Source organism: Polistes canadensis, unplaced genomic scaffold (genome assembly GCF_001313835.1).
Source record: "Polistes canadensis isolate GaletaPanama2010 unplaced genomic scaffold, ASM131383v1 scaffold_194, whole genome shotgun sequence".
Taxonomy (NCBI): Eukaryota; Metazoa; Arthropoda; class Insecta; order Hymenoptera; family Vespidae; genus Polistes; species Polistes canadensis.
In genome coordinates this window covers 33,589-58,519 of record NW_014569741.1, presented here as the reverse complement: position 1 = coordinate 58,519, position 24,931 = coordinate 33,589, and the positions used below count along the sequence as shown (strand labels likewise).

General features: G+C 28.6%; 3 protein-coding genes across 4 annotated transcripts in view; 2 read left to right on the top strand and 1 right to left on the bottom strand.

The window, feature by feature from the left end:
* On the top strand, positions 1 to 13,750 carry LOC106789646 (NADP-dependent malic enzyme-like). 2 transcript variants are annotated; one of them, XM_014754041.1, is made up of 11 exons: positions 1 to 26; positions 5,619 to 5,787; positions 6,266 to 6,424; positions 6,539 to 6,720; positions 6,843 to 7,152; positions 7,237 to 7,419; positions 7,638 to 7,863; positions 7,928 to 8,070; positions 8,150 to 8,444; positions 8,604 to 8,748; positions 12,764 to 13,750. In XM_014754041.1, the coding sequence occupies exons 1-11, from the start codon at positions 1 to 3 to the stop codon at positions 12,768 to 12,770; spliced, it is 1,845 nt and encodes a 614-aa protein (XP_014609527.1). In that variant the 3' UTR covers positions 12,771 to 13,750. The 2 variants fall into 2 exon arrangements, with proteins under 2 accessions (XP_014609527.1, XP_014609526.1); XM_014754040.1 differs by lacking the exon at positions 12,764 to 13,750 and adding an exon at positions 9,919 to 10,041.
* Positions 13,723 to 16,095, bottom strand: LOC106789647 (RWD domain-containing protein 1). Its single transcript, XM_014754042.1, has 4 exons — positions 15,860 to 16,095; positions 15,295 to 15,644; positions 14,911 to 15,097; positions 13,723 to 14,782 (listed from the first exon to the last, which is right to left on the bottom strand). The coding sequence occupies exons 1-4, from the start codon at positions 15,927 to 15,929 to the stop codon at positions 14,664 to 14,666; spliced, it is 726 nt and encodes a 241-aa protein (XP_014609528.1). The 5' UTR covers positions 15,930 to 16,095; the 3' UTR covers positions 13,723 to 14,663.
* Positions 16,096 to 18,336: 2,241 nt separating this feature from the next.
* Positions 18,337 to 24,931, top strand: part of LOC106789648 (tubby-related protein 4) — a 29,497-nt gene continuing 22,902 nt past the window's right edge. The window contains exon 1 of the mRNA XM_014754044.1: positions 18,337 to 18,709. Coding sequence (XP_014609530.1) covers positions 18,614 to 18,709 — 96 coding nt within the window. The 5' untranslated portion in view covers positions 18,337 to 18,613. The remainder of the gene's footprint in view (positions 18,710 to 24,931) is intronic.

Here is a 24,931-nt window from a genome sequence, read left to right as displayed (position 1 = left end):
ATGTTCGTCCTGCAGAAGTCTATATTGTAAGTAGCAAAAAAAAAGAAAAAAAAAAAAGAAAAAACACATACACATTTTTCGTTTATTTTTAAACATAATTTTTAATCCTCACGAATTTTATCAACAAATTTTATTTCATTCTATTTTCTCTCTCTTTCTCTCTCTCTCTTCTCGATGATAATAATAATAATAATTATTATTATCATTTAATTCGTTAGTATATATATACACACGCATCGATAATATCCGTACATTTAATTATCTTCTACTTTTTTCCTCATGCAAAATATCCTCATCTCAAACAGTTTATCTATCGAAAGGCCAACAACACCCGTGAATGTCAGTTAAAAATCAATAAATAACTCGACGACACTATGTTTTCTTATCATCCTAAATATATTAGAAAACACGTGCGCAAAGTATTTTATATTAAACTAATATATATATATATATATATATATATGTGTATAAATACGTGTGTGTTAATCTGTATAATGTACGAATTGTTTAGAGATATTTTTTTTTTTTTTGGGTAGGATTAGATTTAATTCAATTAATCGTAATAGAAACGTGTACATATTTGAGATACTAAAGAATATAGTAGAAGTATAATAGTTAGACACATCATTGGAATCATGCTAACCTCGCTTCTGCCGCAATGCGGTGCTGAAAATAGGAGTACACTTTGCTTCGAAGCATCTGCCGATCGATACCAGGCCGGGGTTTAGGATTCCTTTTATCGTTGTGTGTTGCCCTTATGCTTGTTAATACTTTTTTTTTTTACTCCTGCTCCTCCTCCTCCTCCCCGCCTCCTTGTTTTAATTAACAATTTACATCAGAAAATTGTATCCCTATATTTATCCCTAATTGTATCCCTATTTACTTATTATCTATTTAATTTTGTTTTCACATATCCCATAAAATGAATGAATTTTGTTTGTATATTTATTATTATTTAATATATTTATGCAAAATATGTATATCATCTTTCGGAATAATTTCGGTTGCAATAGTCAGTCGAGTAATCTACGTGTATTATTCGAAAGGTCAAAAACCTCGAATCTTTTCATCTCTTTCACGTTTCTTTGCCTGTTCCCTCAACGATAAAATACATTCTCATACGTATATAAATGAACCGTTAGGTGATGAAAAGAGAAAGAGAGAGAGAGAGAGAATCATCCTGACAATGACTCATGGGACACAAAAACTAATGATTTGTCTTAGGTTCCGTAAAAAGTCGATAATTTCTGATTAACTTAAAGAAAAATTTGAACATTAGAACATCGTATTAATGTCGCGTGATTACAAATCTTTATGAATTAGGATATTATAATAATGTCATTATATGTGTTATTGCTTAAAATAAAGAAATGTTAGTCTAATAATAATCTTAATTGAATTAAATTAATCTTATCATTAATTTATACGCTTCTTATCCAACATTATTATCGTAAATTATTTGAAACGTTTTATGTTCTCGTGTCCTTGTTGCATGAACGAGCTTATGGCTAATACAATCGACCTATATAGAAATCTTACCATAGGTTTTACCTACTTGCCCTGTACCAGGCTTTAAAGTAGATAGAACTTTTAGTAACAGCCTAACGAGATACTTTAACATCTGTCCGCCATCCCGTTGTCTCAATCGAATTTCATTATTATTATTTTTATGTTTTTACAAATTTGCTAATAAAAAATGATTCTCGTTGTGTTGGTAATATAAAGAAAAAAGACAAAAAAAAGCGACAAATATTTCTTCATATTTTAATGGGGGGGTATTCTACGTTTGTTTGTGTTTTTTTCCCCCTTTCAAATTGGTCAATAATTAATTATTGTTCTTATGTTAAAAAATGAGGAAAAATAGTTAAAGAGGATAAACAAATTTTTGCGTACGTTTTATCCGATCCGTATTAAAATTTCATGGAAAATAAACGGATTCGTCGAAATGACGAACGAACAGATGTTCAAAAGTTTTCTTTTTTTTTTTTTTGTTTCAAATAAAACGCGTAGACGAAGTTTATTGCTCATGGATAAATTTACATCTGTTCGATTATTTTTCTTAGTAATACGTTAAACGAATTTTTCACGAAGAAAACGAATCGTCGAGCAAAGCGTATGTCAAATTTGATAAATTAATTTACATGATTTTCTTTTTATTCGTATTGTTGATATTACATTTTTCTTCAATTGGGGAATTATTAAATAAATTTTTCCTACATGCAATTTAAAACACGCATAACTCGTGTCCTCGAGTTATTTATAATACTCATATTAACCCATTTAATGGTTTCGTATTTGCCTTTTTTTTTTGTTATCAACAAAAAGATACGAATTATTACTTTATTTCTGCTAGCAGTATATTATAAAGTAAAAAAAAAATTCGTGAAAAATATCATCGCACATATATTCAAGAATATTACAATATCGCGTTACACAAATGGATAAATAAAATACACAAAAAATAAGAATGTAGAATAACGTTCCGCTTTTTCGTTTCTTTTTATTTTTTTTTTTTATTTTTTATTACCTATTTTATTATCCAATACGTTTAGATCGAACAATCATTTTCTATATTTATACACGACAAGTTCTTTTAACAATTGTTAGTCTTGTAACGAATCAAGACAAAGAGGTATTATTGAAACAATAAGAAACACAACACGTAGATACACGCGTATTAGTTCGTGAGTGTAATTAATGATACATTTTTTTTTTTAATTAATAATATGCTTTAACACACACACTGTCATTCCGTTAGAAACATTCGGACCGAATGGATTCCAAATAAATTCATCTTAATAAATTATATAGTGTTTCTATATCACGGTTGTGTGTTTGTGTGTGTTCCTTGCGTATTGTCAAATAATTCAAATTAATATTTCAAAAAAATAATATCATCATCATATATGTTAACGATGAACGGGATTATACGTAGTAGGAGAAAATTAATCGAAGGACGTTTCAATCTGTAAGTTGTAACAATTTAAAACGTATTTTCTTTTTTTAATACTAATTGAAATCGTTCAAAACTATTGCATGAATTCTAATCGATTGGAAAAACGTTCTTCTCTCTCTCTCTCTCTCACACACACACTCTCTTTGATAAATTTTATTAGCAAACTCGATATCATCGATTAGATATTATATAATGCTACATATCGGAGATTAGAATTTCAATGAATTACTTTATGTCAATGTCACTTACGTTTCTAACACGTATACACGCTTGTAGATAAACGATTTGAAATTACGAATAGAAATAAATAAAAAAAGAAAGAAAGAAAATAAAAGAAAAAGAAGGAGTGTTCAATGGAATGACATAATGATTCATTTAAAGAAGATTACAAAATCGTAGAAGTTCAATATAGATAATAATTGAACGGTATTATGGTAGTAACTATGATCATTTAATGGCAATGAGGAAACCGTAATGAACAAGGTTGTTGCGGTGAGAAAGGGTGACGTCAAGTTTTATAATACAAACGCACTTACGCGTGTGTGTGTGTATGTGTATGACATAATAATCACATACGCGTAAAGAATATATAACAAAAATGATTTAATACTTGGAACAAAGAGAGAAATCCTTTACCCCCCCACCCCCCGTTTCCTCCTTTTATTTTTTTTTTTTTATTTTTTCTCTTTCTTTTTTTCTTACGAGACATTTATATTTTCTCACCTAAATATATTTTTCGCGACGTCGCGTTTAATGAAGATTAGTTATGTAAGCATTTTTGACATTAGGTTTGTTCCGTAAAATCTGGCTATACGCCACAAGAAATAATAATAATAGACAACTCTAATCTCGCGTAGAATACTTTTGCGATTATATATATAATATATATATATATTATCGAAATAATCTAAAAATATTTTTAACTAATTCTTTATTTATTTTTTAGTATACACCAATTTTTCTTATCTTTTTTTTGTCGCAAATTTTAAATACGCCACAAGGAAAAAAAGAAAAATAATAATAATAATAATAATGGACAATTCTAATCTCGCGTAAAATGCATTTGCGATTATATATTGGATATAATAAAAAATGTAAAAATATCTTTTTATCCTCTCTCTATTCTGTAAATATATATATATATAAAAAAAATGTATAGTCTTTTTATTCGATGTTTATTTTTAGAATACCATAACTGCCTATGAGTCAATATTTTCTTCATCGATCGAAAAATCAAAATCCTTGATATTACTATTTCTCATCGGTATATTCGTTTGATATATTATACAACACGGTATATATCACGTTCATTAATTTAAGTGAAGTTAGGTTGATAAGCCTACGTATAACGTTATCATTTTATCTTTCGATAGAAATGATAAAATACTAACATATGTTCTAGATAATCTCTATTCCCATAATGGTAAATCAAGAATTCTATTGCAAATGTCAAATGTTAAAATAGAATCGTAACAATTTATTCGATAAATTGAAACTTTTCATATTACATACTCTCGTTTATTACTATCTTTTAAAATAGATCCAATATGCAAAGGACGTTTTAAATGCAATATACTATGATACTCGTGTAAACAAGTTGTTTGGCATCGGTTCTATAGATGAATAATAAAAAAAAACAATAAAAAAGTGCCATTAAAATGTATATTAACAATACTTACATTTATTTTTACTAGTATCAACAACTAATTTTTAATTAATTACGTGTCACGAACACACCTTTGTCTTTTAAACAATTGAAATGTTTTTTTTTTGCGTTACGTTAATTTATTTTATACGATGCGAATGACCGTACGAACTAACATCTATTTATTCGAAATAAAAACTTCAAGGTTGTGACACGAGATGAATGGAAAATTTGTGTATCCTTCATTTTACAACATTATGATTTTTCTTCGAAATTGTCAATCAAAAAACATGGAAAACAAAAAATTCAATATTCAATCATTAATTTGTTATGTTAACGAATAAGGCTTAATTATATTGATAATAAAAAATCGTATATAGTTGTATTTAATTAAAATATTTTACGTTTATCCGTCAAATGAATATTCTACAATTAATTGTAATTAATAATAATTTTGAACGATCGTGATATTTAAATTAACAACGATCACCCATCTAGGTGACGAATTTTCGTTTCTAGGCATGATGCCAAAAAGGCCACTATACTATTCACACTTCTACACACATACAATACTCTTTAATTTATTATTTTCCTTTGAGAAAATATTTAAATAACGTTAAAAGTATAATTGATTCACATGAAATTCCTTCAATTCGTTTAATCGTCATTATTAAATATAATATTTCCTGCTTACTGTTTCTATCTTTTTATAAACGTGAGTTATGTGAATCATCACATAGCAAATGGTTGTGTCGGACATTATCAGGATATTTTTGACATCATTAAATGAAAAAAAAAGAAATACCTTTTATTCCCACGCTACGAATTTTTGAATCAGTTTATTTACGCAAGTAATAAAAGTATGGTATAATTGAATAATTGCTATAACTAATTATATTGTATAATAATATAGTAAAAAGTGTGTTTGAATGAAATTATTAATCGCGATAATAATTATTGATGTTCTATCTAACATATTAAAATTAACATATTCTTTTTTTTATTTATTTAAATTAGATCAGCTTGCAGCAGAAATTGTGGAGGATCATGGGCACGTGCATTACCACCTTCACATCCTGCAATAAAGGATACCAGACAAAGAGATATTCACGAGGTTTCTGGAGATGTTGTTCCCATAAATATGGTCAAGGGAATCGGACATCTCAGAGATCCTCGTTTGAATAAGGTATAATTAAAAAACAATTATTTAAACATTTTATCTCGAGTTTGCGTAAGCATATAAAAATTTGATAAAGGACAAACTATTATATTCGAGTATAATTATTTTATTATTTATTACCCATAAAATTGAATTAAAATAAAATAAATTAATATTCCAAAAAGTATTCTCCTTTTTTTATATATATATATATATATTTATAAAAATTAAAATGACACACATAAAATTGAATGGAATCGAAATAAGAAAGAAACTACGTGTTATAAAATACGTGTTATAAAACTTCCAGTTAATTTAAAAAAATATATATATTTTTAAGTGTCTACTTAAAGATAAGAATTATTGAAGTTTACTTTCAAGAAGTTGACATGAGTTAATTGCTTGAAATCACACAAATGTGTATGTGGTTTAAAAAACAATTTACGATAGGCAATGATTACTCTTAAGTTATAAATTTAATAACATTATAAATGTCATCGAACAGGGTTTGGCTTTTACTCTGAAGGAGAGAATATCATTGGGAATTCATGGTCTCCAACCACCACGATTTAAAACTCAAGAGGAACAATTGGCATTATGCAAGGCTTCGGTTATGAAATATACAGAAGATTTAAATCGTTATCTCTACCTCGTCGAATTACAGGTATAATATAAACATTCACGTTCATTTAATAATTTAAAAAATATTTTATATATAATATAAAGCTTTAAAATAATATAGAAAATTAAATTGATTTTTTAACTTTTTTAAACACAGGAAAGAAACGAAAGATTATTTTTTCGATTATTAAGTGAAAACATTGAACAAATGATGCCAATTGTTTATACCCCAACAGTTGGATTAGCTTGTCAAAAATTTGGTGTCATATATCGTAGACCACGTGGATTATTTATAACCATATACGACAAAGGTCACATTTATGAGATTCTCAACAATTGGTTTGTATGCATTTCTAAATTCAAATTATATAATCTATTATTTTACAAAGAAAAATATATATATATATATAAAGTATTATATTTATATTTCAAAATAAAATTATGTAATTTAATTTTATCAGGCCTGAACAAGCGGTTCGTGCAATTTGTGTTACCGATGGCGAGAGAATTTTAGGTTTGGGTGATTTAGGTGCCTGCGGTATGGGAATTCCAGTTGGAAAATTGGCACTTTACACTGCTTTAGCTGGTATAAAACCTCATCAATGTTTACCAATTACAATAGACGTAGGTACCAATAACGAACAACTTCGTGATGATCCTCATTACATTGGTTTAAACAAACCAAGAAGTCAAGGTGCTGAATATGATGAATTGATCGACGAATTTATGGCTGCTTGCGTACGAAAATATGGGCAAAACGTTCTTATTCAAGTAATTCGATATTTTACAATATATATATATACAACGACTAATATGTTTTTAATCTTATCTAATATTTACATTTAAAATTTGCAGTTCGAAGATTTTGGAAATCACAATGCTTTTCGTTTTCTGGACAAATATCGTGACAAATATTGCACTTTTAACGATGACATTCAAGGAACAGCAGCTGTAGCAGTTGCTGGTATACTTGCATCGAAAAGAATAACGAAAAGAAAAATGTCTAATAACAAATTTGTATTTCTTGGTGCTGGTGAGGTATGTATGAATGTACTTTTTTTCATTTTTCCTTTTTTTTTTTGTTTTTGAAATTAATTAATCTCAATAAGATTGTTCTCTAAGTTTTTAATACATAATTATCGTTAATTTATTTATAAAAACAAACACAAAACAAAAACAAAAAAATAAAAAAAGAGTGGCAGGAAGTTTCATACAAGCATTTTTCTAATATTTCGATGAAATGAAAAAAACAACAGGCAGCAATAGGAATAGCTGATTTGTGCGTGAAAGCAATGGAAGCTGATGGTTGTACGGAAGCGGAGGCTCGAAATAATATTTGGATGATGGACATCGATGGTTTGTTGGTAAAAAATCGTCCGGAAGGTAATCTGGAGGGTCATAAAATATGGTATGCCAAGGATTACAAGATAATGAAATCTTTGATCGACGTTGTTCGCGAAGTTAAGCCAACTGTTTTGATTGGTAAGTAACCCATTTGTTCGTTGACACGTATCAATTTCTTTCTAAAGTCTAATCGTTCAAATAGGAGCCTCGGCAGCGGCTGGTGCTTTCACCCCAGAAGTTCTCAAAGAAATGGCAAAGAACAATGAAAGACCATTGATCTTTGCTTTGAGTAATCCAACAAGTAAAGCTGAGTGTACTGCACAACAGGCATACGATTTCACCGATGTAAGTTGGAAAAAAAAAGAATCATTTGAAGAACGTTTAATAATAACAATTTGTTTGAATTTTTTTTCTTTTCTTTTAGGGTAGATGCATATTCTCATCTGGTTCACCCTTTGGCGAAGTTAAACATAACGGAAAAATTTACAAACCAGGTCAGGGTAACAACGCTTACATATTCCCTGGAATTGCATTAGGTGTTATTGCAACTGGAGTACATCACATTACCGAAGATTTATTCCTTATTTCTGCTCAATCGATAGCCGATCATGTAACTAATGAAGATCTTGAAATGGGTAGTTTATATCCACCCTTGAGCACTATTCGAGAATGTTCGATCGATATTGCCGTTAAAATAGCCAATTATGCTTATGCCAAAAGTAAGTAACGATTAATATATAATATATATTCTTATCTGTAATACTATTAGAAAAGTTTTACAAATGAATGTGTGTGATTAATGTTATATCCAATAATAATTTAGATCAATAATGATCGTTCATTGATATAATTTTTGTTGTTGTTGTTTATTCGAACAGGTGGTTTAGCTAGCGAATATCCCGAGCCAAAGGATAAACGACAATTTATTGTCAGTAAGATGTATGATGCCAACTATGATAGCCCACTGCCAAATTTATACGATTGGCCAAGTGATTATGCCGAACCTCGTGTATTACCAGACAAGTAAGTAATGTTATACAACATATTATTAAGTTTTATAATTAGTCAAATAATAATCCTTCGATAGCACGTATCCAAACACATATTCGTATAAAAACAAATTCAATACAGATAAAATAAGATTTATTATATTATTTATATTATTTCTTTTGTGTTAAAAAAGGCTGTAGAGAGAAATTCGAAAGAATGATTAATTTGATTTAATCACCGATAGATTAGAAATAATTCAACCGCAAGAAAAGTACCAACGTGTGAGACGTGCTGTGTGTGATGTTTGGTAGGATTAGTTAAGAACGATAAAGATTGTGTAGTTTTAGATAGGATGATTAATTATTAATTAATTAGTTATCTAGCTTGAACGTAACGTGCACGTTATTTATTTTAATTTTGCTTATTAACGTATTAATGCATTCTTATCTTTTCTTTTTTTATTAATTCCTTTTCTTTTCTTCTCGTTTCTTATCTTTTTAAATATCTCCAAATTGGTTATGGTTTTTTTTCTGCGTAAATTATTTCGATAACGAATACGTTTCTGGAATTAATGGATTATATTTTTAACCAATGCAATAATGGCTGTGTTTTTTCTTTCCTTTTAAACAAAAAAAATACGAGATAAGAAAGAAAAAAAAGAAAAGTAACACAACAGTTATTAGCTTTAGTCGTAGCTTGAGATTTTGAACGAAAAGCTTCGTAAGCTTATTATGTTCGCACTTAAAAGAAAAAAAGTATGATATTATAATTAACAATTTATTATTTGCAACATTACCAAGACACACGTTGTGTTTGTTTAATTAATAATTAATTATTATTTCTTATTTTATATTTTTGTTTCATATTTGTAATTTTATTATCCGATATATTTTCTATTATCGTTACGAATATTAATTATATCTAATTTTTATCTAACGATTGTGCCATTATAATTAATCCGCTTATTATAATAGTTCAAACTATATTATTATTATTTTCTCGTTAATATGAAATAACGAATTAACGAATGAAAAAAAAAAGAATCTGTATTTTCATATATAAATTTCATTTTCTCTTTTCATCTGATCATCTCCCCCACAGACATCACTAACAATAATAATAATTCACTCGAAGAAATTTATAAGCTCATTTATAGTAACTTGCAAGCCAAGCCCAGCTGAAGCTTTGATTAATCTTTTTCAGAGATACTGTAGAAATCCGCCACGATTTAAAACATCTGTAGCGGATTTCACCGGATGGTGGGGATGTTTGAAGGGTATTATAAAAAATAAAAAAAAAGAGAACAAAAACAGAGAGAGAGAGAGAGAAAAAAAAAAAARAAACACTTTAAGATTTCTGGTAGAAAATCTATTTACTGTGTCATGGTAAAATAAAAACTGTGAGAAAGAGAGAACGAGAGAACGAGAGAAAGAGTGATACATATATATATATATATTTATATTTGCTAATTTTTTTTTTTTTTTCTTTATGTTTGTCTTATTGTTTTCTTTATGTTTTTTTTGGGGATTTTTCTTTTTATAGAAAAGAATGCATTATTTGTTTGTGTAAAAAATATTTTAAATATAAGAATCGTTCTCTACCATGTGTGTGTGTGTGTGTATGTGTATGTGTGCTTTTTACGTTGATGTAACTTGCATGATTAAGTGAGAGGGAGGGAGAATGAAAGAATAAGAGAGAAAGAAAGAGAGAGAGAGAGAAAGGGAAAGAAAGATAAAAATATTAATGTTCCATTCATATAACTCTAATATTAACAAAAATCATATAACCGGTGTCGTTTTGCGTTCTAACATCCTTTATATCCTCCTTCGTCCTATTGACAGTATTAAAAAAATAAATGAAACAAAAAAAAAAAAATAAAGTTCNATAAAAACAATATAAACGTACTATATTACTTAATATTACAAAATATATAAAAATAAAATAAAATTATAGGTTATAATAGGTAAAAAAAAAAAAAAAAAAAAAAAAACAGAGAAAAAAATAAAGAAAAAAAAAAAAAGAAACACTTTAAGATTTCTGGTAGAAAATCTATTTACTGTGTCATGGTAAAATAAAAACTGTGAGAAAGAGAGAACGAGAGAACGAGAGAAAGAGTGATACATATATATATATATATTTATATTTGCTAATTTTTTTTTTTTTTTCTTTATGTTTGTCTTATTGTTTTCTTTATGTTTTTTTTGGGGATTTTTCTTTTTATAGAAAAGAATGCATTATTTGTTTGTGTAAAAAATATTTTAAATATAAGAATCGTTCTCTACCATGTGTGTGTGTGTGTGTATGTGTATGTGTGCTTTTTACGTTGATGTAACTTGCATGATTAAGTGAGAGGGAGGGAGAATGAAAGAATAAGAGAGAAAGAAAGAGAGAGAGAGAGAAAGGGAAAGAAAGATAAAAATATTAATGTTCCATTCATATAACTCTAATATTAACAAAAATCATATAACCGGTGTCGTTTTGCGTTCTAACATCCTTTATATCCTCCTTCGTCCTATTGACAGTATTAAAAAAATAAATGAAACAAAAAAAAAAAAATAAAGTTCGAGAACGCTAATAGAGATAATTTTTTCTTTTTCTTTTTTTTTTTTCCATTTTTAACTATTGAAAGTAATTCGAGAAAGTATGCGGACCACGTGAGTGTTTGTTTCTACGTACTAGAATTACATTTTACAATTCGATTTTTTGTATCGATTAATTTTAATAAAATATATAGCAAAGAGTAATATTAGATAAAAAATAAAATATTTGTTATATATATATATATAGATTTTATTTATATCAAAAATATAATTAAATCATTTAAAAATGTTATTATTTATCCAACTCGTTTGTATATGCGTGTGTTTACTTCGTATCTTCTTATGTTTGATTTGAAATAGTTCATTTTTATTTTTCAATTTATAAATCGTTTTAATGATATTACGTTAGTCAAAAGATTTACTGTTAATAAGGAAACATATTTAATCCTGTCCTAAAATAATATAACAATGTCCTTCCATCCTTGAATCATATGATCGATCCTCCTGATCCAACAAGGATCCTGAATTTTAAAACATAAGTGATAACAACTAATTGTAAGTGCTAGCTTTTGCGCTGTTGCATTTTTTGGGTTTTTCTTTGCCAATATATTTGATATAATAAGTGGTATTCTTTCTTATTTATTTTCTATTCTTGGGTTTCTATTCTTGGGTTTCTATTCGTACGAATTCTTTCTCTAATCAATCAATCAGTTTTATTTAATATTATATCTTCTTTTATTTATTATTATTATTTATTTATTTATTTCCCCGCCAAAAAAGTTGTATATATATATGTATGTAATAATATAAAAAATAATTTCACCAAAGTGGAGAAGTTCTTACAAATTAGAAACAAAAAAAAAACTCTTTTAAGAAAATATTTGATTTTTTTTTTCTTTCTTTTCTTCAAAAATTCTATTTTTACTTAATAAAACTCGAGAATTCTCTTTTTTTTTTTTTGATATTAATAAAACATTATTTTCTTCTCTCATATAAGCTTAGGTATTAAAACAGTAGGAATTGTCGTCTTGTATGTCGCATGTGTTCTATGATGTGTGTAACATAAAACTTTATAAAAATGATACAATTAATAAGTAAATTATATGCTTCTTGTGATAATTGTGAAATGAACAATTTAATTAATTAATTAATTATCTCGTGAGAGTGTGTGATTTGGATTTTTTTTTTTTAATTATCAAAGATTTACGGTATTATAAATGTAAAACATTTTAGTCAGGATTTCTTCCCCCCCCCAACCGAATTTTTAAAAACTCTCAATATTTAGCCAAATGATATGAAAAATTTATTTAAAATAATATAAAAATGATATGAAATAAACGAAGAAAACTTAGTGTGTGTGTGCATACCTCTCTGTACGTATAAAAATAATTATCGTTTGGCTAGATGTTAAAAAGAAAAAAAAAACAAAAAGAGGTAAATTTATAGAAGCAACAAATTGTTTAATAGTGTCATTTTAATTATGACTAACCCTGTTCTTCTCCCAACAGATTATAACGTGTTGGCGAGTGTTTAACAAGGCAGCGCCTGTGAACAAAACAAAAATATACAAATTATATATACACAAACACACACGCATACACAACACGTACACACTCGTTTCTAAATTTATTTTAATGACTGAAAAAGTACGATCGTTCTCTTAGCCCTTAACGAATCTATTATTAATTAGTATTATTACTATTATTATTATTATTATTATTATTATTATTAAGAGATGAATTAAATAATTTAATGTGACTACATAGTAATAAAAAGTATTACAATATAATTAATATTCCATAATTATCAAAACGGTTGTTGTTTACGATAGTTAAGGGTTGAGGATGGTCAGACCGAACAGTATTTAAATTATAATAATTAACAAAAAAATGTTGGTAAGAAAAAGTGTGAGAGAGGGAAAAATACCTCAAAAAAAGTGAATGTTACTTTTTACAAATCAATTATATACTTTTGTCGTGTGTATTTATGTGACAGCATATCGTACTTATTTATTTTAATTACTATTAGATAAAATAATATTATTTTGTTTTTAAATTATAGAAAGATCTCAAATGATTTTTCGTACAAATTCTTCGCTAAACATTTGTGATATCGTTCGGTCGAAATATTATATTAGAAAAAATGAAATTTTTACATGATTTTAAATCAAAGTAATTGTCCAAAATTTAAAAGATAGTTATTGAAAAACATTTAGATTGATTGTTCAATGTTCGTCGTATAAAAAAGAAAAAAGGAAGTAAAAAAATATTATATTGTCTTATCATGAAAAAATATGTAACTGCACAATAATGTCGCGTTAGTTGTGTGTCACTTGTATTTCTCTTTTCTTTTTTATTTTTTTTTTTCGATATCGATAATAAACCTCAGGAGGATCGTTGTAATTTACGAAATATATTGTAACCGGTATTTTTTGTACAGTATTTTCAGCATACATCTTTTTATTATTAAGATAAAACCACAAAAAAAAAAAAAAAGAAACAAAATGCAAAGAAATGTCAATATTTAAAAATTCATAAGCTGGACATTTTGTCAAAGGGTTCCTACGTTGTATCTGAAAACGAAACAAACAAACAAACAAATAAAATATAGAAATTAATCGATTGAACATCGAATAGACCTCAATTACTGCCAATTTTCGCAAGTTAAAGAAAATATATCTATCTAGGTATATATATATATATATTTACTTTATTTCGATTAAATTTTTCCTATTGTGTATTAAAATGTTTCTTGTCTCAAATAATACGAAGAAGAAGAAGAAGAAGAAAAATGGTAAAAGAGTAAACATCTTACTCATTAAAATCGTAAACTATATTGTTTCAACGCTATAAATAAATGTTAAATTCTAAATGTTAAATAATATCGATGAGTATTCTATCATATTAATCTACCTACATTCTTAAATACAAGAGATTTAAAAAAAAAGAAGAAACTAGCCGATGAAAATTGAGAAAATAAACGAACATTTAGTAAACAAAGTGTTTTATGAAACGAAAATTTCTATTTACATACTTATAAAAATTATTTCGATCGTATTCGACCAACCATCTCTCATTTGTTCTCTTTGTATCAATCATTCATCTGATAAAAACTTTTAATTATATATATGTATATATTATGGGAACGCAGCACCAATCGTTTGGAAAAAATGTATCATTTCTTTTTCTTCTTTTTTAAAGAGTTACACCTCCCTCTCAGTGGTACGTTTGATGCGTACAAGTTATTTGTTTTCCAAACCCACTAAATATCGATACTTAAAATTGATCTTAAACATTAGAATTTTAAGTTCGACAAATTTAGTAAGTATTTTTATCGCATGAACTTATTGATGGTCATTTTAGAATACAATAATTTATGAAATATACAATCGATTAGTTTAGATTTCTTTTAGGCACTCTCATTGTCAGAGTTATTTGGTTCATAATCAGGATCATCCTCGTCATTATCCTCCAAATCGAGATCATCCAGATTTTGAAATAAGCTTTCATCTACCTTCACTGCATCTCCTGATATTTTAACAAAAATATATTATCGTAAATATATTCATAATTTCTTAGAAAAAAAAAACAAAAAAATAAAAAAAAAAAAAAAAAAAATACAAAAAAGAATATACTACAAACAAAAAGGTTTGTACCATCATCTAAGAATTTAAGGTCAGATTGATCTAAAGTCTTATCTGTCATGAATAATTCTCTTCCTGTTAATTTCTTTCCTTCTCGATCTGCCATTTCTCTTCTCTTAGTGTATCCCATTTCTTCGTCGAACTTTTCCTTCCAGCTTAAGAAGGTTTCTACGGTAACTCTGGTTCCTTCAAATCTTTTCTATTGAAGTAAATGGTCAGATTTTGTAATAAAATACCAGTAATTAAAGTACCAACATATTATTATGTTTAACAAATAAAATATTCGCATAGACTGACCATCATTCATTTTATACACAAGATATTGATTAAATAAATAGAATTTTTTATATAATCCACACGAATCCTAATAACAATTTCATATATTTCATCGCTTACTCTTTCAGCTTCTTCCTCCTCTTTAAGTTTTAAAGCGGCACACTCTTCCCTGTGTAATTTTATTTTATCCCATTGTACATTCATCCATTCTTGTGCTGCGCTGACCAACGTAAAGACCATTACCATTCCTAAATTTTCATTTATTTGTTCGATCAAATGTCCAGTCAATTCCTCCCCACTACCTTCCTCAAAGTTCTCTGGATCTTGTATTGAAACGACAAGAGCTTTGTCTGGATATTCTGACGTATAAGTAAATTCTAATCGACAACTCAGACCGTTGTCTGTTTCAGGTTCATACTCCTCTGTTTTAATCGGTATAGCGAACGAATAGAATGGCTCTGTATTTAAAACTAAACAAAATAATCATTTTAAATAAATAAAACAAAAATTCATATTTAAATTTTATTATAAACAACATAATTCCTAATGGGAAAAATCTAACATAAAAACAATATAAACGTACTATATTACTTAATATTACAAAATATATAAAAATAAAATAAAATTATAGGTTATAATAGGTAAAAAAAAAAAAAAGAAAAACACAACCAAAAAATTCCCATACTTTCCAATTCTCCACAATAAATTGATTCCAAAGCCTCGATTTCGTTTCGTTGCTCTTCTTGATAATCCATCGTGTATAATTTATCGAGTTATTAATCGTATCAAGTTGAAAATTATCAAGTAAACTTATTCGATACCAGCAAATAATATAATGGCATGTTACACGCTACGAAAATTTACCGCGTGCAATACTACACGATTGATAACAAGTGCGACATCTATCGGATGTCAATGAAAATAATTCAATGATACAATACAGCTGACATCTGTTGGAATTTATCAACGAACTTGAATGAATAGTACTACGCGCGTAGGTAAAGTAGTAACGAAATTCGCGCCAAGATCTATAAATTATGAATGACATTTACTATCGCGTGATTTAAATGCCACCAAACGTCGTAAAGACGAATAATGAATTAACGTTATATTTAATCATTTTTATAGTCTATAAATATACTAATATTATTTGCATATATTTAATATATCGTATAGAAAAGAAAAGAAAAAAAAGAAAAAGAAAATAAAAAAGAAAAAGAGAAAATAAATGTTACATAATACATGTCGAATACGTTGAAGCTTTAACCAATCGAAAAGTTTAGTCAGTTCAAGGATCACATCAAGCATTAACACGATCTTGGTGATCCAAATCGATCATAATCTTTACGAGACATCTAAAAAGTATATTAATAGTTCATCCCCCTTTTCTCGAGAAGTAAAACTACGTACACGTGGAGGATACACAAAAAAAAACAAGCTAAAAAGAAAATCTTCGGTGTATTCGAAATGTATAAAAATATTTCAAGCTTAGGCGTTTGTGAGTTATTTTTATCGTAAAAATTCCATTGATGGAAAACGGGGAACGTTGACTAAAGTACAAATTGTCGATAAAAAAAAAAAGAAAACAGAAAAGAGAGAAAAAAAAAAAAGGAAAAAAACAATGTGTAAACCCGTTGAAAACAATTTGTAACATAATACGTGCTCGCGCGCACATGTACCGCTCATACGTGCATATACGTTGCGTGTACGTCTGTTACCACCGTGTATAAAAATATATATATATTATTAGTAAAAAAGTTATTTTCAACAAGAATTTCATTGATAGAACAAACCAGTATAAATATATATATATAAAAAAAAATTGTGTTAAATTAATTTCTTTTTTTTTGTTTTTTGTATATAAATTATAAACCTACGTGTACGCGAGTATACGTGTGCGTGCGTGTGTGTTTGTGCATTATAAATATATTTATAGCATATATCAGGAATGGCGTCAGGAGCTTTGAGATCAGTTAAGTCAGCAGGAGTATCTCAAAGCTGGGAATTTTGTATAGCTAGAGAAATAAAAAGAGAGTGAGTGGGAAAAGGAGAGAGAGTGTGAGAGAGAAAGAGAGAGAGAGAGAGAGAGAGAAAACCGATGAGACTAGCAACGTTTCGCCCTGGTGGCAATCAATACACGGCAGTGGAACACGGCACGACGACAACGTAGTAGTAGTCGACATACTAGCCTTCATTGATATGTATTAGTAATACTTATACTAGTATATTGGTAGTAGCGGATGGTGGTGGAGGTGGTGATAGCAATGGTGGTGGAGGTGGTGTTGGTGCTGGTTGTGGTGGAGATGGTGGAAATGGTGGTGGTGGTGGTGGTGGTGGTGGTGGTGGTGGTGGTGGTGGTGGTGGGTTCGAAGTCTCGTGCGTTTAAAGCTCGGAGCTTTCTCAGTCGGACGTGTACTCTCGCCTCGAAATCTTGGCATCGAAAGCTCGCGATATAGAATTGTCAAGATTACACACATCTGTTATATATAAATATATATATATATATATATATGTTTTCGTTTTTCTAAGGCTTTTATCTATATTATCTCTTCCTATATTTGTTTTTCTCTTTCGAAAGAGAAATAAGAGAGAGGAGAGAGGAGAGGGAGAGGGAGAGAATTCGCGCGCCTAAAAATTCGGCTCTGATATTTTTCCGAGAAGAAAGAAAAAGATAGAAATAAAGAGAGAGAGAGAGAGAGAGAGAGAGAGAGAGAGAGAGTAAGATAGAGAATGAGGGAGGAAAAGAGGAAAAGAGAAATGAGATAGATAGATAGAATGAGGTAAAACGGAAAGGCGGAGGTTTCAACCGGCAAAATGGCGGCAGGCGAAACTGCAACCATGAAAGAAGTTTTTAAATCCTTTTCGTGAATATTGATACAATCAAATAATTTTGTCCAGGGATAGTGAAGAAAAGGAAAATACGAAGGAAACGAGGAAAGGGAGATTTAAAAAATTGTGTATTTAAAAAACAAAGAAACTTAAAATAATCATCAAAATATCGTTTTTCCATCTTCATTTGACAAGACCAACCATTTCTAGAGAATAATACAAATAATGTGTGTAATCTTTTTAATAATTCCATTGGCTTAATCGATCGATAAGAATTTGCATTCATATATGTATATAAAAAAAAAAACAAAATATATATTATATACATATATATATACAAATATATATATAACATATATATATATATATAATAAATAATAGGAATAAAAAGAAAAAAGAACATTAGAGTTGGCCCGTTTCCTGGGTGACCACGCGAGATTATCGATCGCGGATCCTTGAACGGTCATGAAAGGAGGAAGGTCGATTTTTTATTGGACTAGCGTGTCCATTGGTGTTGTTGGATCAAAGTGGTCGAACTCGAGGATCATTTTTGGTGTTAGTATCGTTTGACCGATTGAACAAGAAGAGAGGAACCTAAACGACGACTATCATGCATCTTCATTTCGAGAAGAACAATAACGCCAAGTGCGATTGTAATATTTTATCCCTCAGTTGGATGGGCAAAGTACCGGACGAGTCACCTGAGGTATGATTTTAATTTCTACAAAAAATTATTATTATTATTATTTTATATTAATATATTTTTAATATACGAGAGAAATAACGATTGAATTTATTTAAGAAATATACATATATACTTATCGTTATGTGTATATATTTTTACGTATTTTGTATTTTTATATATATATGTGTGTATGTACATATATATGTGTGTGCGCGCACGAGTCAAGTGGGTATAAAGTTGGAACGCCAATAAAACGTAAAGCTAAACGAGCATCCTTCTAAGTAGGTTAGAAAGTTTCGATAAAGAATTTATAAACATATATATATATATAGGCTTTCTTCTTTCGATTAAAATCCCTGTATGAATTTTCTATCCAATGGAATATATCGATGATGTTACCTTTTATGAGACACACATATCTTTATTCAATTGATTTATTGAATCTTCGAATAAACATTCGAAAAGGACACGTGTAATAATTTAACAGTTTATAATATATAACATTTAGTTAGTTTCCTTTTCTTTACTTTTATATAACGTTGAAACAAATTAATTAAACTTTATCCCACACATTGTTACATACAAATATGTTTATAATGTAAGCTTTGAAAAATTTCTCATTTCCTGGCTCTTTTTATTAATATAAAATAAAAAAAAAAGAAAAAATTACGAAGTAACCGTATAATATGGTATACACAAACACAACACACACACACAAACACGTTAACGTTGAAAAGACTTACCACTAATGACGCCAGCGCAGTTTCGTTTGCATATAACTTTTTGTTTTTTCTTTTAAGCTATATAATGTTGAAAATCCTATTGCAAAGTTTCATAAAGCGTTACTCATTTATTTTATACGTCTATTATGTTCACCGTTTTTCTTTCTTTTTTCTTTTTTTTTTCAGAATTATTAAAACATTGTTAATTATTATTATTGCAATATTTCAACCAAATCGATCGATTATTTCGTTCCTCGGTCAAACCTACAGATTTATTTTAGATTATTTATAATTATTATAAAACGATTAGATGCTCTGACCTTATAGAATTTTAAAAAGCAATTTTTAGAAATTGTCTATTCGAATAAACCATCAAAAGGTAAAGACATATATGATCGTTTATGGATGGAAGACGTAATCAAGTCTAAAGCTTAGAAAAGCACGAGTAGAACTTCTTCTTCTTTTCTTCTTCTTTTAAGTATGATAAATTCTTGAACCTTGAATTTAATTAGATATCATACATTATTAAATGAACGTACGAGGTGTCTCATAAAATACATAATTAATATAACAAAAAAATAATAATAATAATAAAAATGAATATTGATTGACCAATATTAGGTTTCGAGTTTTATGATGATTATAAAAATAATGATGTTTAACGATTAACAAACAAAATGTATGTTAACATATAATTCAAGTAATATCATTATTTCGATAAAATATTTCGTAACACTTGCAACAATTCGAAAAATCAAAATGTCAAGTTGTTGGTTGGAATCTTTTGGCTGACCCAGGTCAGTCGAAAAGAAAAAGAGAGAGAGAAAAAAAAAAAGAAAGAAAAAGAAAACGAGGTTGCAACGTGTACGACTCGGCCAAGTTGGAACGCCAACTCAAGGGTAATGTCAGTCGATCGAATCGTTATCACGCGAGGAGAATAAATAAAAATGTTCTGAGCGAAAGGAAAATAAAAAAAAATACGAGTGCTAGTTAATTGAAAAAAGGAAGAAGAAGAAGAAGAAGAAGAAGAAAATGGCAAAAGACCAACAAAAGGAAAAAGGAAGAATAAAAACAAAAAAAGGGATGAGAGAAATACAACCTCTTAATATTTATGTAGTAGCAGTAGTAATAGTAATAATAGTTAATATAATAAATTTTTTTTCTTATCCAAAATTTTCCTAATATTTAAGTTAATGTAGGATAAGTTATGTAAATAATTTAAGTTATGGTAGGATAACGGTTTAAAATTGACTCTATATATAAGATAGTGAATACCTATGACTGTAATGAGAAATGATGTTAGATTGACTAGTGAACATAACTATCGAGTTGCTGAGGAAGTCCCAAATATAGGGACGAAACGTTCAACGGATAAAGAGATTGTTCATTTAATTTAAACCTGTCCAAAAAAAAACACCCCTAAGAATTAAACTTAGTAATAGTAATAATAGTATTAGTGATAGGAAAATGATAGTAAATTTGAATGGATCAGTTTGAGGAGAAATCGTTGGTGCGTGTACGTTGGTTAACAGATGTGGAGCGTGAAATCAGTTTGTCGTGTTCCGTGCTAACCGATTCAACTGTCATTTTCGTCCTGCATTCGTGTCAAACGCAGCACGAAATTAATATCCGATCCACCCTCGTTTATGGATTTCATCTACGACAGCATCAACGATATCTAACTTCTCGTTATGTCATCAGTCCAGTCTATTTAATCGTTTGTAAAGAAAATTCTTCGTTAATTGTTTCACACATTCCTGCTGTAAAAGATTCCTCAGACATAGAAAAACATATTAAGTTTGTTTTTTGATTTATTCAGTATATATATATCATTTATATCTATCCCAAAACATTAATACACCGCTGATCATTAATTTTCCACTATATAGGTACAATTTAAATAAAAATACTGATCATATTAAATATTCCAAAAAAATATAAATTATTCGTTTAACTTTTTATAATAATAAAAACCGACGGTAAAAAAGAAAGAAAACAAATGAAACACGCGGAGGAAAAAGTTTATAATCATTATTATATCTTCTTTGAATTATACAAGAAGATGAAATTTTTCAATTAGATTACATTACATCCTCCCGAATGGTATCAACGAAGGTATAGAGGAAAAATTTGCACCTAAGTTTTTGATTAATGTACAATATGTTAAACATGATGTCCATGTTATTATTTCGTCAAAATATTCCGCTAAAGGAATCTGAGTAATTAGACGACGTTGAGGAATAAAGGAATAATGGGAGAGAGAATGGAGAAGATAACAAAAAAATAGAAAAAGAAGAAATTTGTTCTTAAGTCTCCGAGGGATGATTCGTTCAGCTGGAGGTCTGTTAATAATCCCTGGGAGAATCGGCAAGCAGCCACATCAAAGCGAGAGAGTCCAAGGAAGATTGGAATCCACTGGGGTAGAGGGAGAGGGGTCGGGAGGGGGGTGGGGAAAGCAAAGTCTTCTCTTAAAGGATGGCAAGAAGAGGGAAGGAGTGGGTGTAAGGGGGAGGGGGTTATAGAATACGATGTAGGATTCACCCTCTTCTCTTCATAGGCACACTACGACAATGATGCAACAACACGAGGAAACGAGAAAGGGATGTTTCGTAAAGGGAGGAACCACCAAGCATGAGTGTTATATTCGCACAGCCTGCTACTACTTACACTTTCTCAAGATCTAAGATCGTGCCTGGTGTCTCAAGTGGCTCTCATTTCATGCCACATACGTTCCAACAATATGCCCATATCCTGTAAAACTCTAACATTAGACGTCCTTTTAATATATATATATATATATTTTTTTATTAAATTCTATACCTTCTCTGCCTATAGTGTTGAATTTTTATTTCTTATTTTATTTCTTTTTTTTTTCTTTTCTTACTTCTTCAAAGTCGAATTTTTATCATATCTTCGACGAATGATTTATTTTATTTTTTTCTCTAATTGAAAAATGTATCCTTATTATTTTTCGATTATTTTGATTTTGTGTGTGTTTTTTTTAAAACGTGAATATTACGTATTCTACGTGATAAAATGGAAATAAACGGAAAGGTTTTTCTATGTATTAATTTAGAATTAGAGAGGAAAGAATGTTACAAAGGATATAGGAATTAACCCTTAAAATGATGTTCAAAGAGAATAAGAGGCGAGGATCGGCGACACATCGAGTATCCCAAAAATTTGAGATAGAGATAGAGAGAGAGCTTGGAAAAGGGCTTACAAAGGGACACCACGTCTAAAGCCAATGACGTTCAATTAATCTTGCTTGCTCTCTCTCTCTCTCTCTCTCTCTCTCTCTCTTTCTCTTTCTCGCTTTCAGTGTGATGCTGCAATCTTTCTTTTTCTATCTTTCTCTTGTTCTTCTCTGTCAAGTTTTTGGCCCACGCGTTCGTGTTCCCATTCACAAGAGTTTTCCTACTTAAACACGTGGTGTATTATATTATATAGATAGAAATAATATATATATATTTAGATATTTACGATAGGTCGTAATCTTTAACACACTTTCTCACAGAATCTAACCCTTTTTCAAATTAATTTCTTTGAATTTATCCTAATAACTTGTAAATAATTATTCGAAATGATTCCATTATTATCGTCGAAATAGTGGAGTGCCAATAAAATGCTTCATTAAATTCTACTTTTCGAAGTACTATTATTACTACTTCTACTACTACTACTATTAACACTACTTACATATAAAATGTTAATATTTTCCGATGTAATAACCAAATAAAATGGATTTAACTTTGGATTATATTATCTTTAAATAACTCGCTAAAGTTTTTAACTTATCGTACAAACTTTTTCATTTAGATTTATCTCGACGAACGAAATATTCGAAAACTCGACTTTTACAAAAATATAATATCAATTAAAACTATCGAATAAGAGTGTCGGTAAAGTTATTAATCGTACGAAAACGAGTTGTTATATATATTTTCTTGAAATTCGTTATCATCGTGCTGTATCCTTAAAACTGTAAACTATCGTCAAGAAACTTTGACAAAAAGTTTTATTAGACGAATACATATAAATTTTCTATGTTTTTTTTTTATGAAAAGCCATAAAGAGTCACTGCGATGGTATCTCCCCTCCTCCTCCTCCTCCTCCTCCCCACCCGCGATGACAGAATTTTATCGTTCGTTTGCACGCATTCGAGTTGAACAAAAATAACCATTAACGATTTATCACGGAGGTTTGATTGTTATTTTCAAGCGAATATTTTTCTATGAACGGAAATTTACACAGTGCAGATAAAAAGAATATTATTTTATACATCACCTCTCCCTCCCCCCCCCCTCCTTCACTCCACTCCACTCCTCCCTCTCTCCTTCCCCCAGGGATGGTAGTAAAAGAAACAAATTTGTTTGTTCTGCTTCGAAAATGAATTTTATATTGCAAAGTTGTTCAATTTGGTCTCCGAGGTATTTTTTCTTTTGTAAATATTTCGTGTTGTATGGGGAATGGGGGAGAGGGTGTATAGCAAAGAAGGGTGGATATTCAAAAAGTAAAAAATTAATGCATAGACAAGTTCCAAAATACCGTAACATTATAAAGGCCGTCGCTATTATAAGTTTTCTATACAAAAACATGTTTTTTATCATTTTGAATTATTAATTTTATTTTGTATAGATATTTATTTAAAATTTGCATTTAGAAAATTGATTTATAAAAATGACGATTATAGATCATTGAATATTGTTTATATATTAATCAATTGTTTAAAGAAGATCTTCTTGTGATTTGAAGAAGCCTGTTGAATAATAAAAAAAGAAAAAATAATGAATTGTTAATAAAGATTTGTTGAATTATTCATAAACTTGTTGACAAATTATCAGCTGTTTAACAAAGATTTTCGTCCAATCTCTTCGTGTCTCAACGATGAAAATTCAAGATAATACTTTGAAAAAAAAAAAAAGCATATAATTAATAAAACAGTTAATTATAAAATATGAAAGAAAATTTAGAAAATAAATCGGCCGTCTGTAAAAAAAAACTCGTTTTCGATTTGATAAAAAATTAATAGAAAACGATGAAAGACAATGAATACAATTTGATGAACGCGAATGATAATAATTAATAATTAATAATTATAAATAATTAAATCTAAAATCGTGATGAAAAAAAAATATGTGAAACGAATAATATTCTTATTAGGCGTTGCACACGTTAACAGGTACGACGTGTTGACAGTAGGACGGTTGAAATGCAACTGTCATTAATGTTTACATGTGTTAATTGTTTTTAGTGTTCACATAAAACTGGGGAAAAAAAGTAAACACACGTATAGGAACAATTAGATCAATTGAATCGTGTTGAAAAATTCTGTGATTGTTTCCTGATCATAAAAATTATTCAAGCGAATGAATTTTTTTTTATCAAATAAAAATCAATGCTTTTTAATATTTTAATTATAATACCTGATCAATAAACGACTAACGAATTAACCATTATTTATTTCTAACATTTAATATTTAATTTCCTTTCTTTACGATTAATCGAATTATCCACAAAT

Bases quoted from the DNA above. Each gene is read 5' to 3' on its own strand.
- LOC106789646 (XM_014754040.1), top strand. From the start codon at position 1: ATGTTCGTCCTGCAGAAGTCTATATT. The intron at 6,425-6,538 runs GTATAATATAAA...TTTTAAACACAG, and splicing joins TCTACCTCGTCGAATTACAG to GAAAGAAACGAAAGATTATT. The intron at 7,153-7,236 runs GTAATTCGATAT...TAAAATTTGCAG, and splicing joins GGCAAAACGTTCTTATTCAA to TTCGAAGATTTTGGAAATCA.
- LOC106789647 (XM_014754042.1), bottom strand. From the start codon at position 15,929: ATGGATTATCAAGAAGAGCAACGAAACGAAATCGAGGCTTTGGAATCA. The intron at 15,645-15,859 runs GTATGGGAATTT...TATTTTGTTTAG, and splicing joins TTATTGTGGAGAATTGGAAA to TTTTAAATACAGAGCCATTC. The intron at 15,098-15,294 runs GTAAGCGATGAA...TTACTTCAATAG, and splicing joins AGGAGGAAGAAGCTGAAAGA to AAAAGATTTGAAGGAACCAG.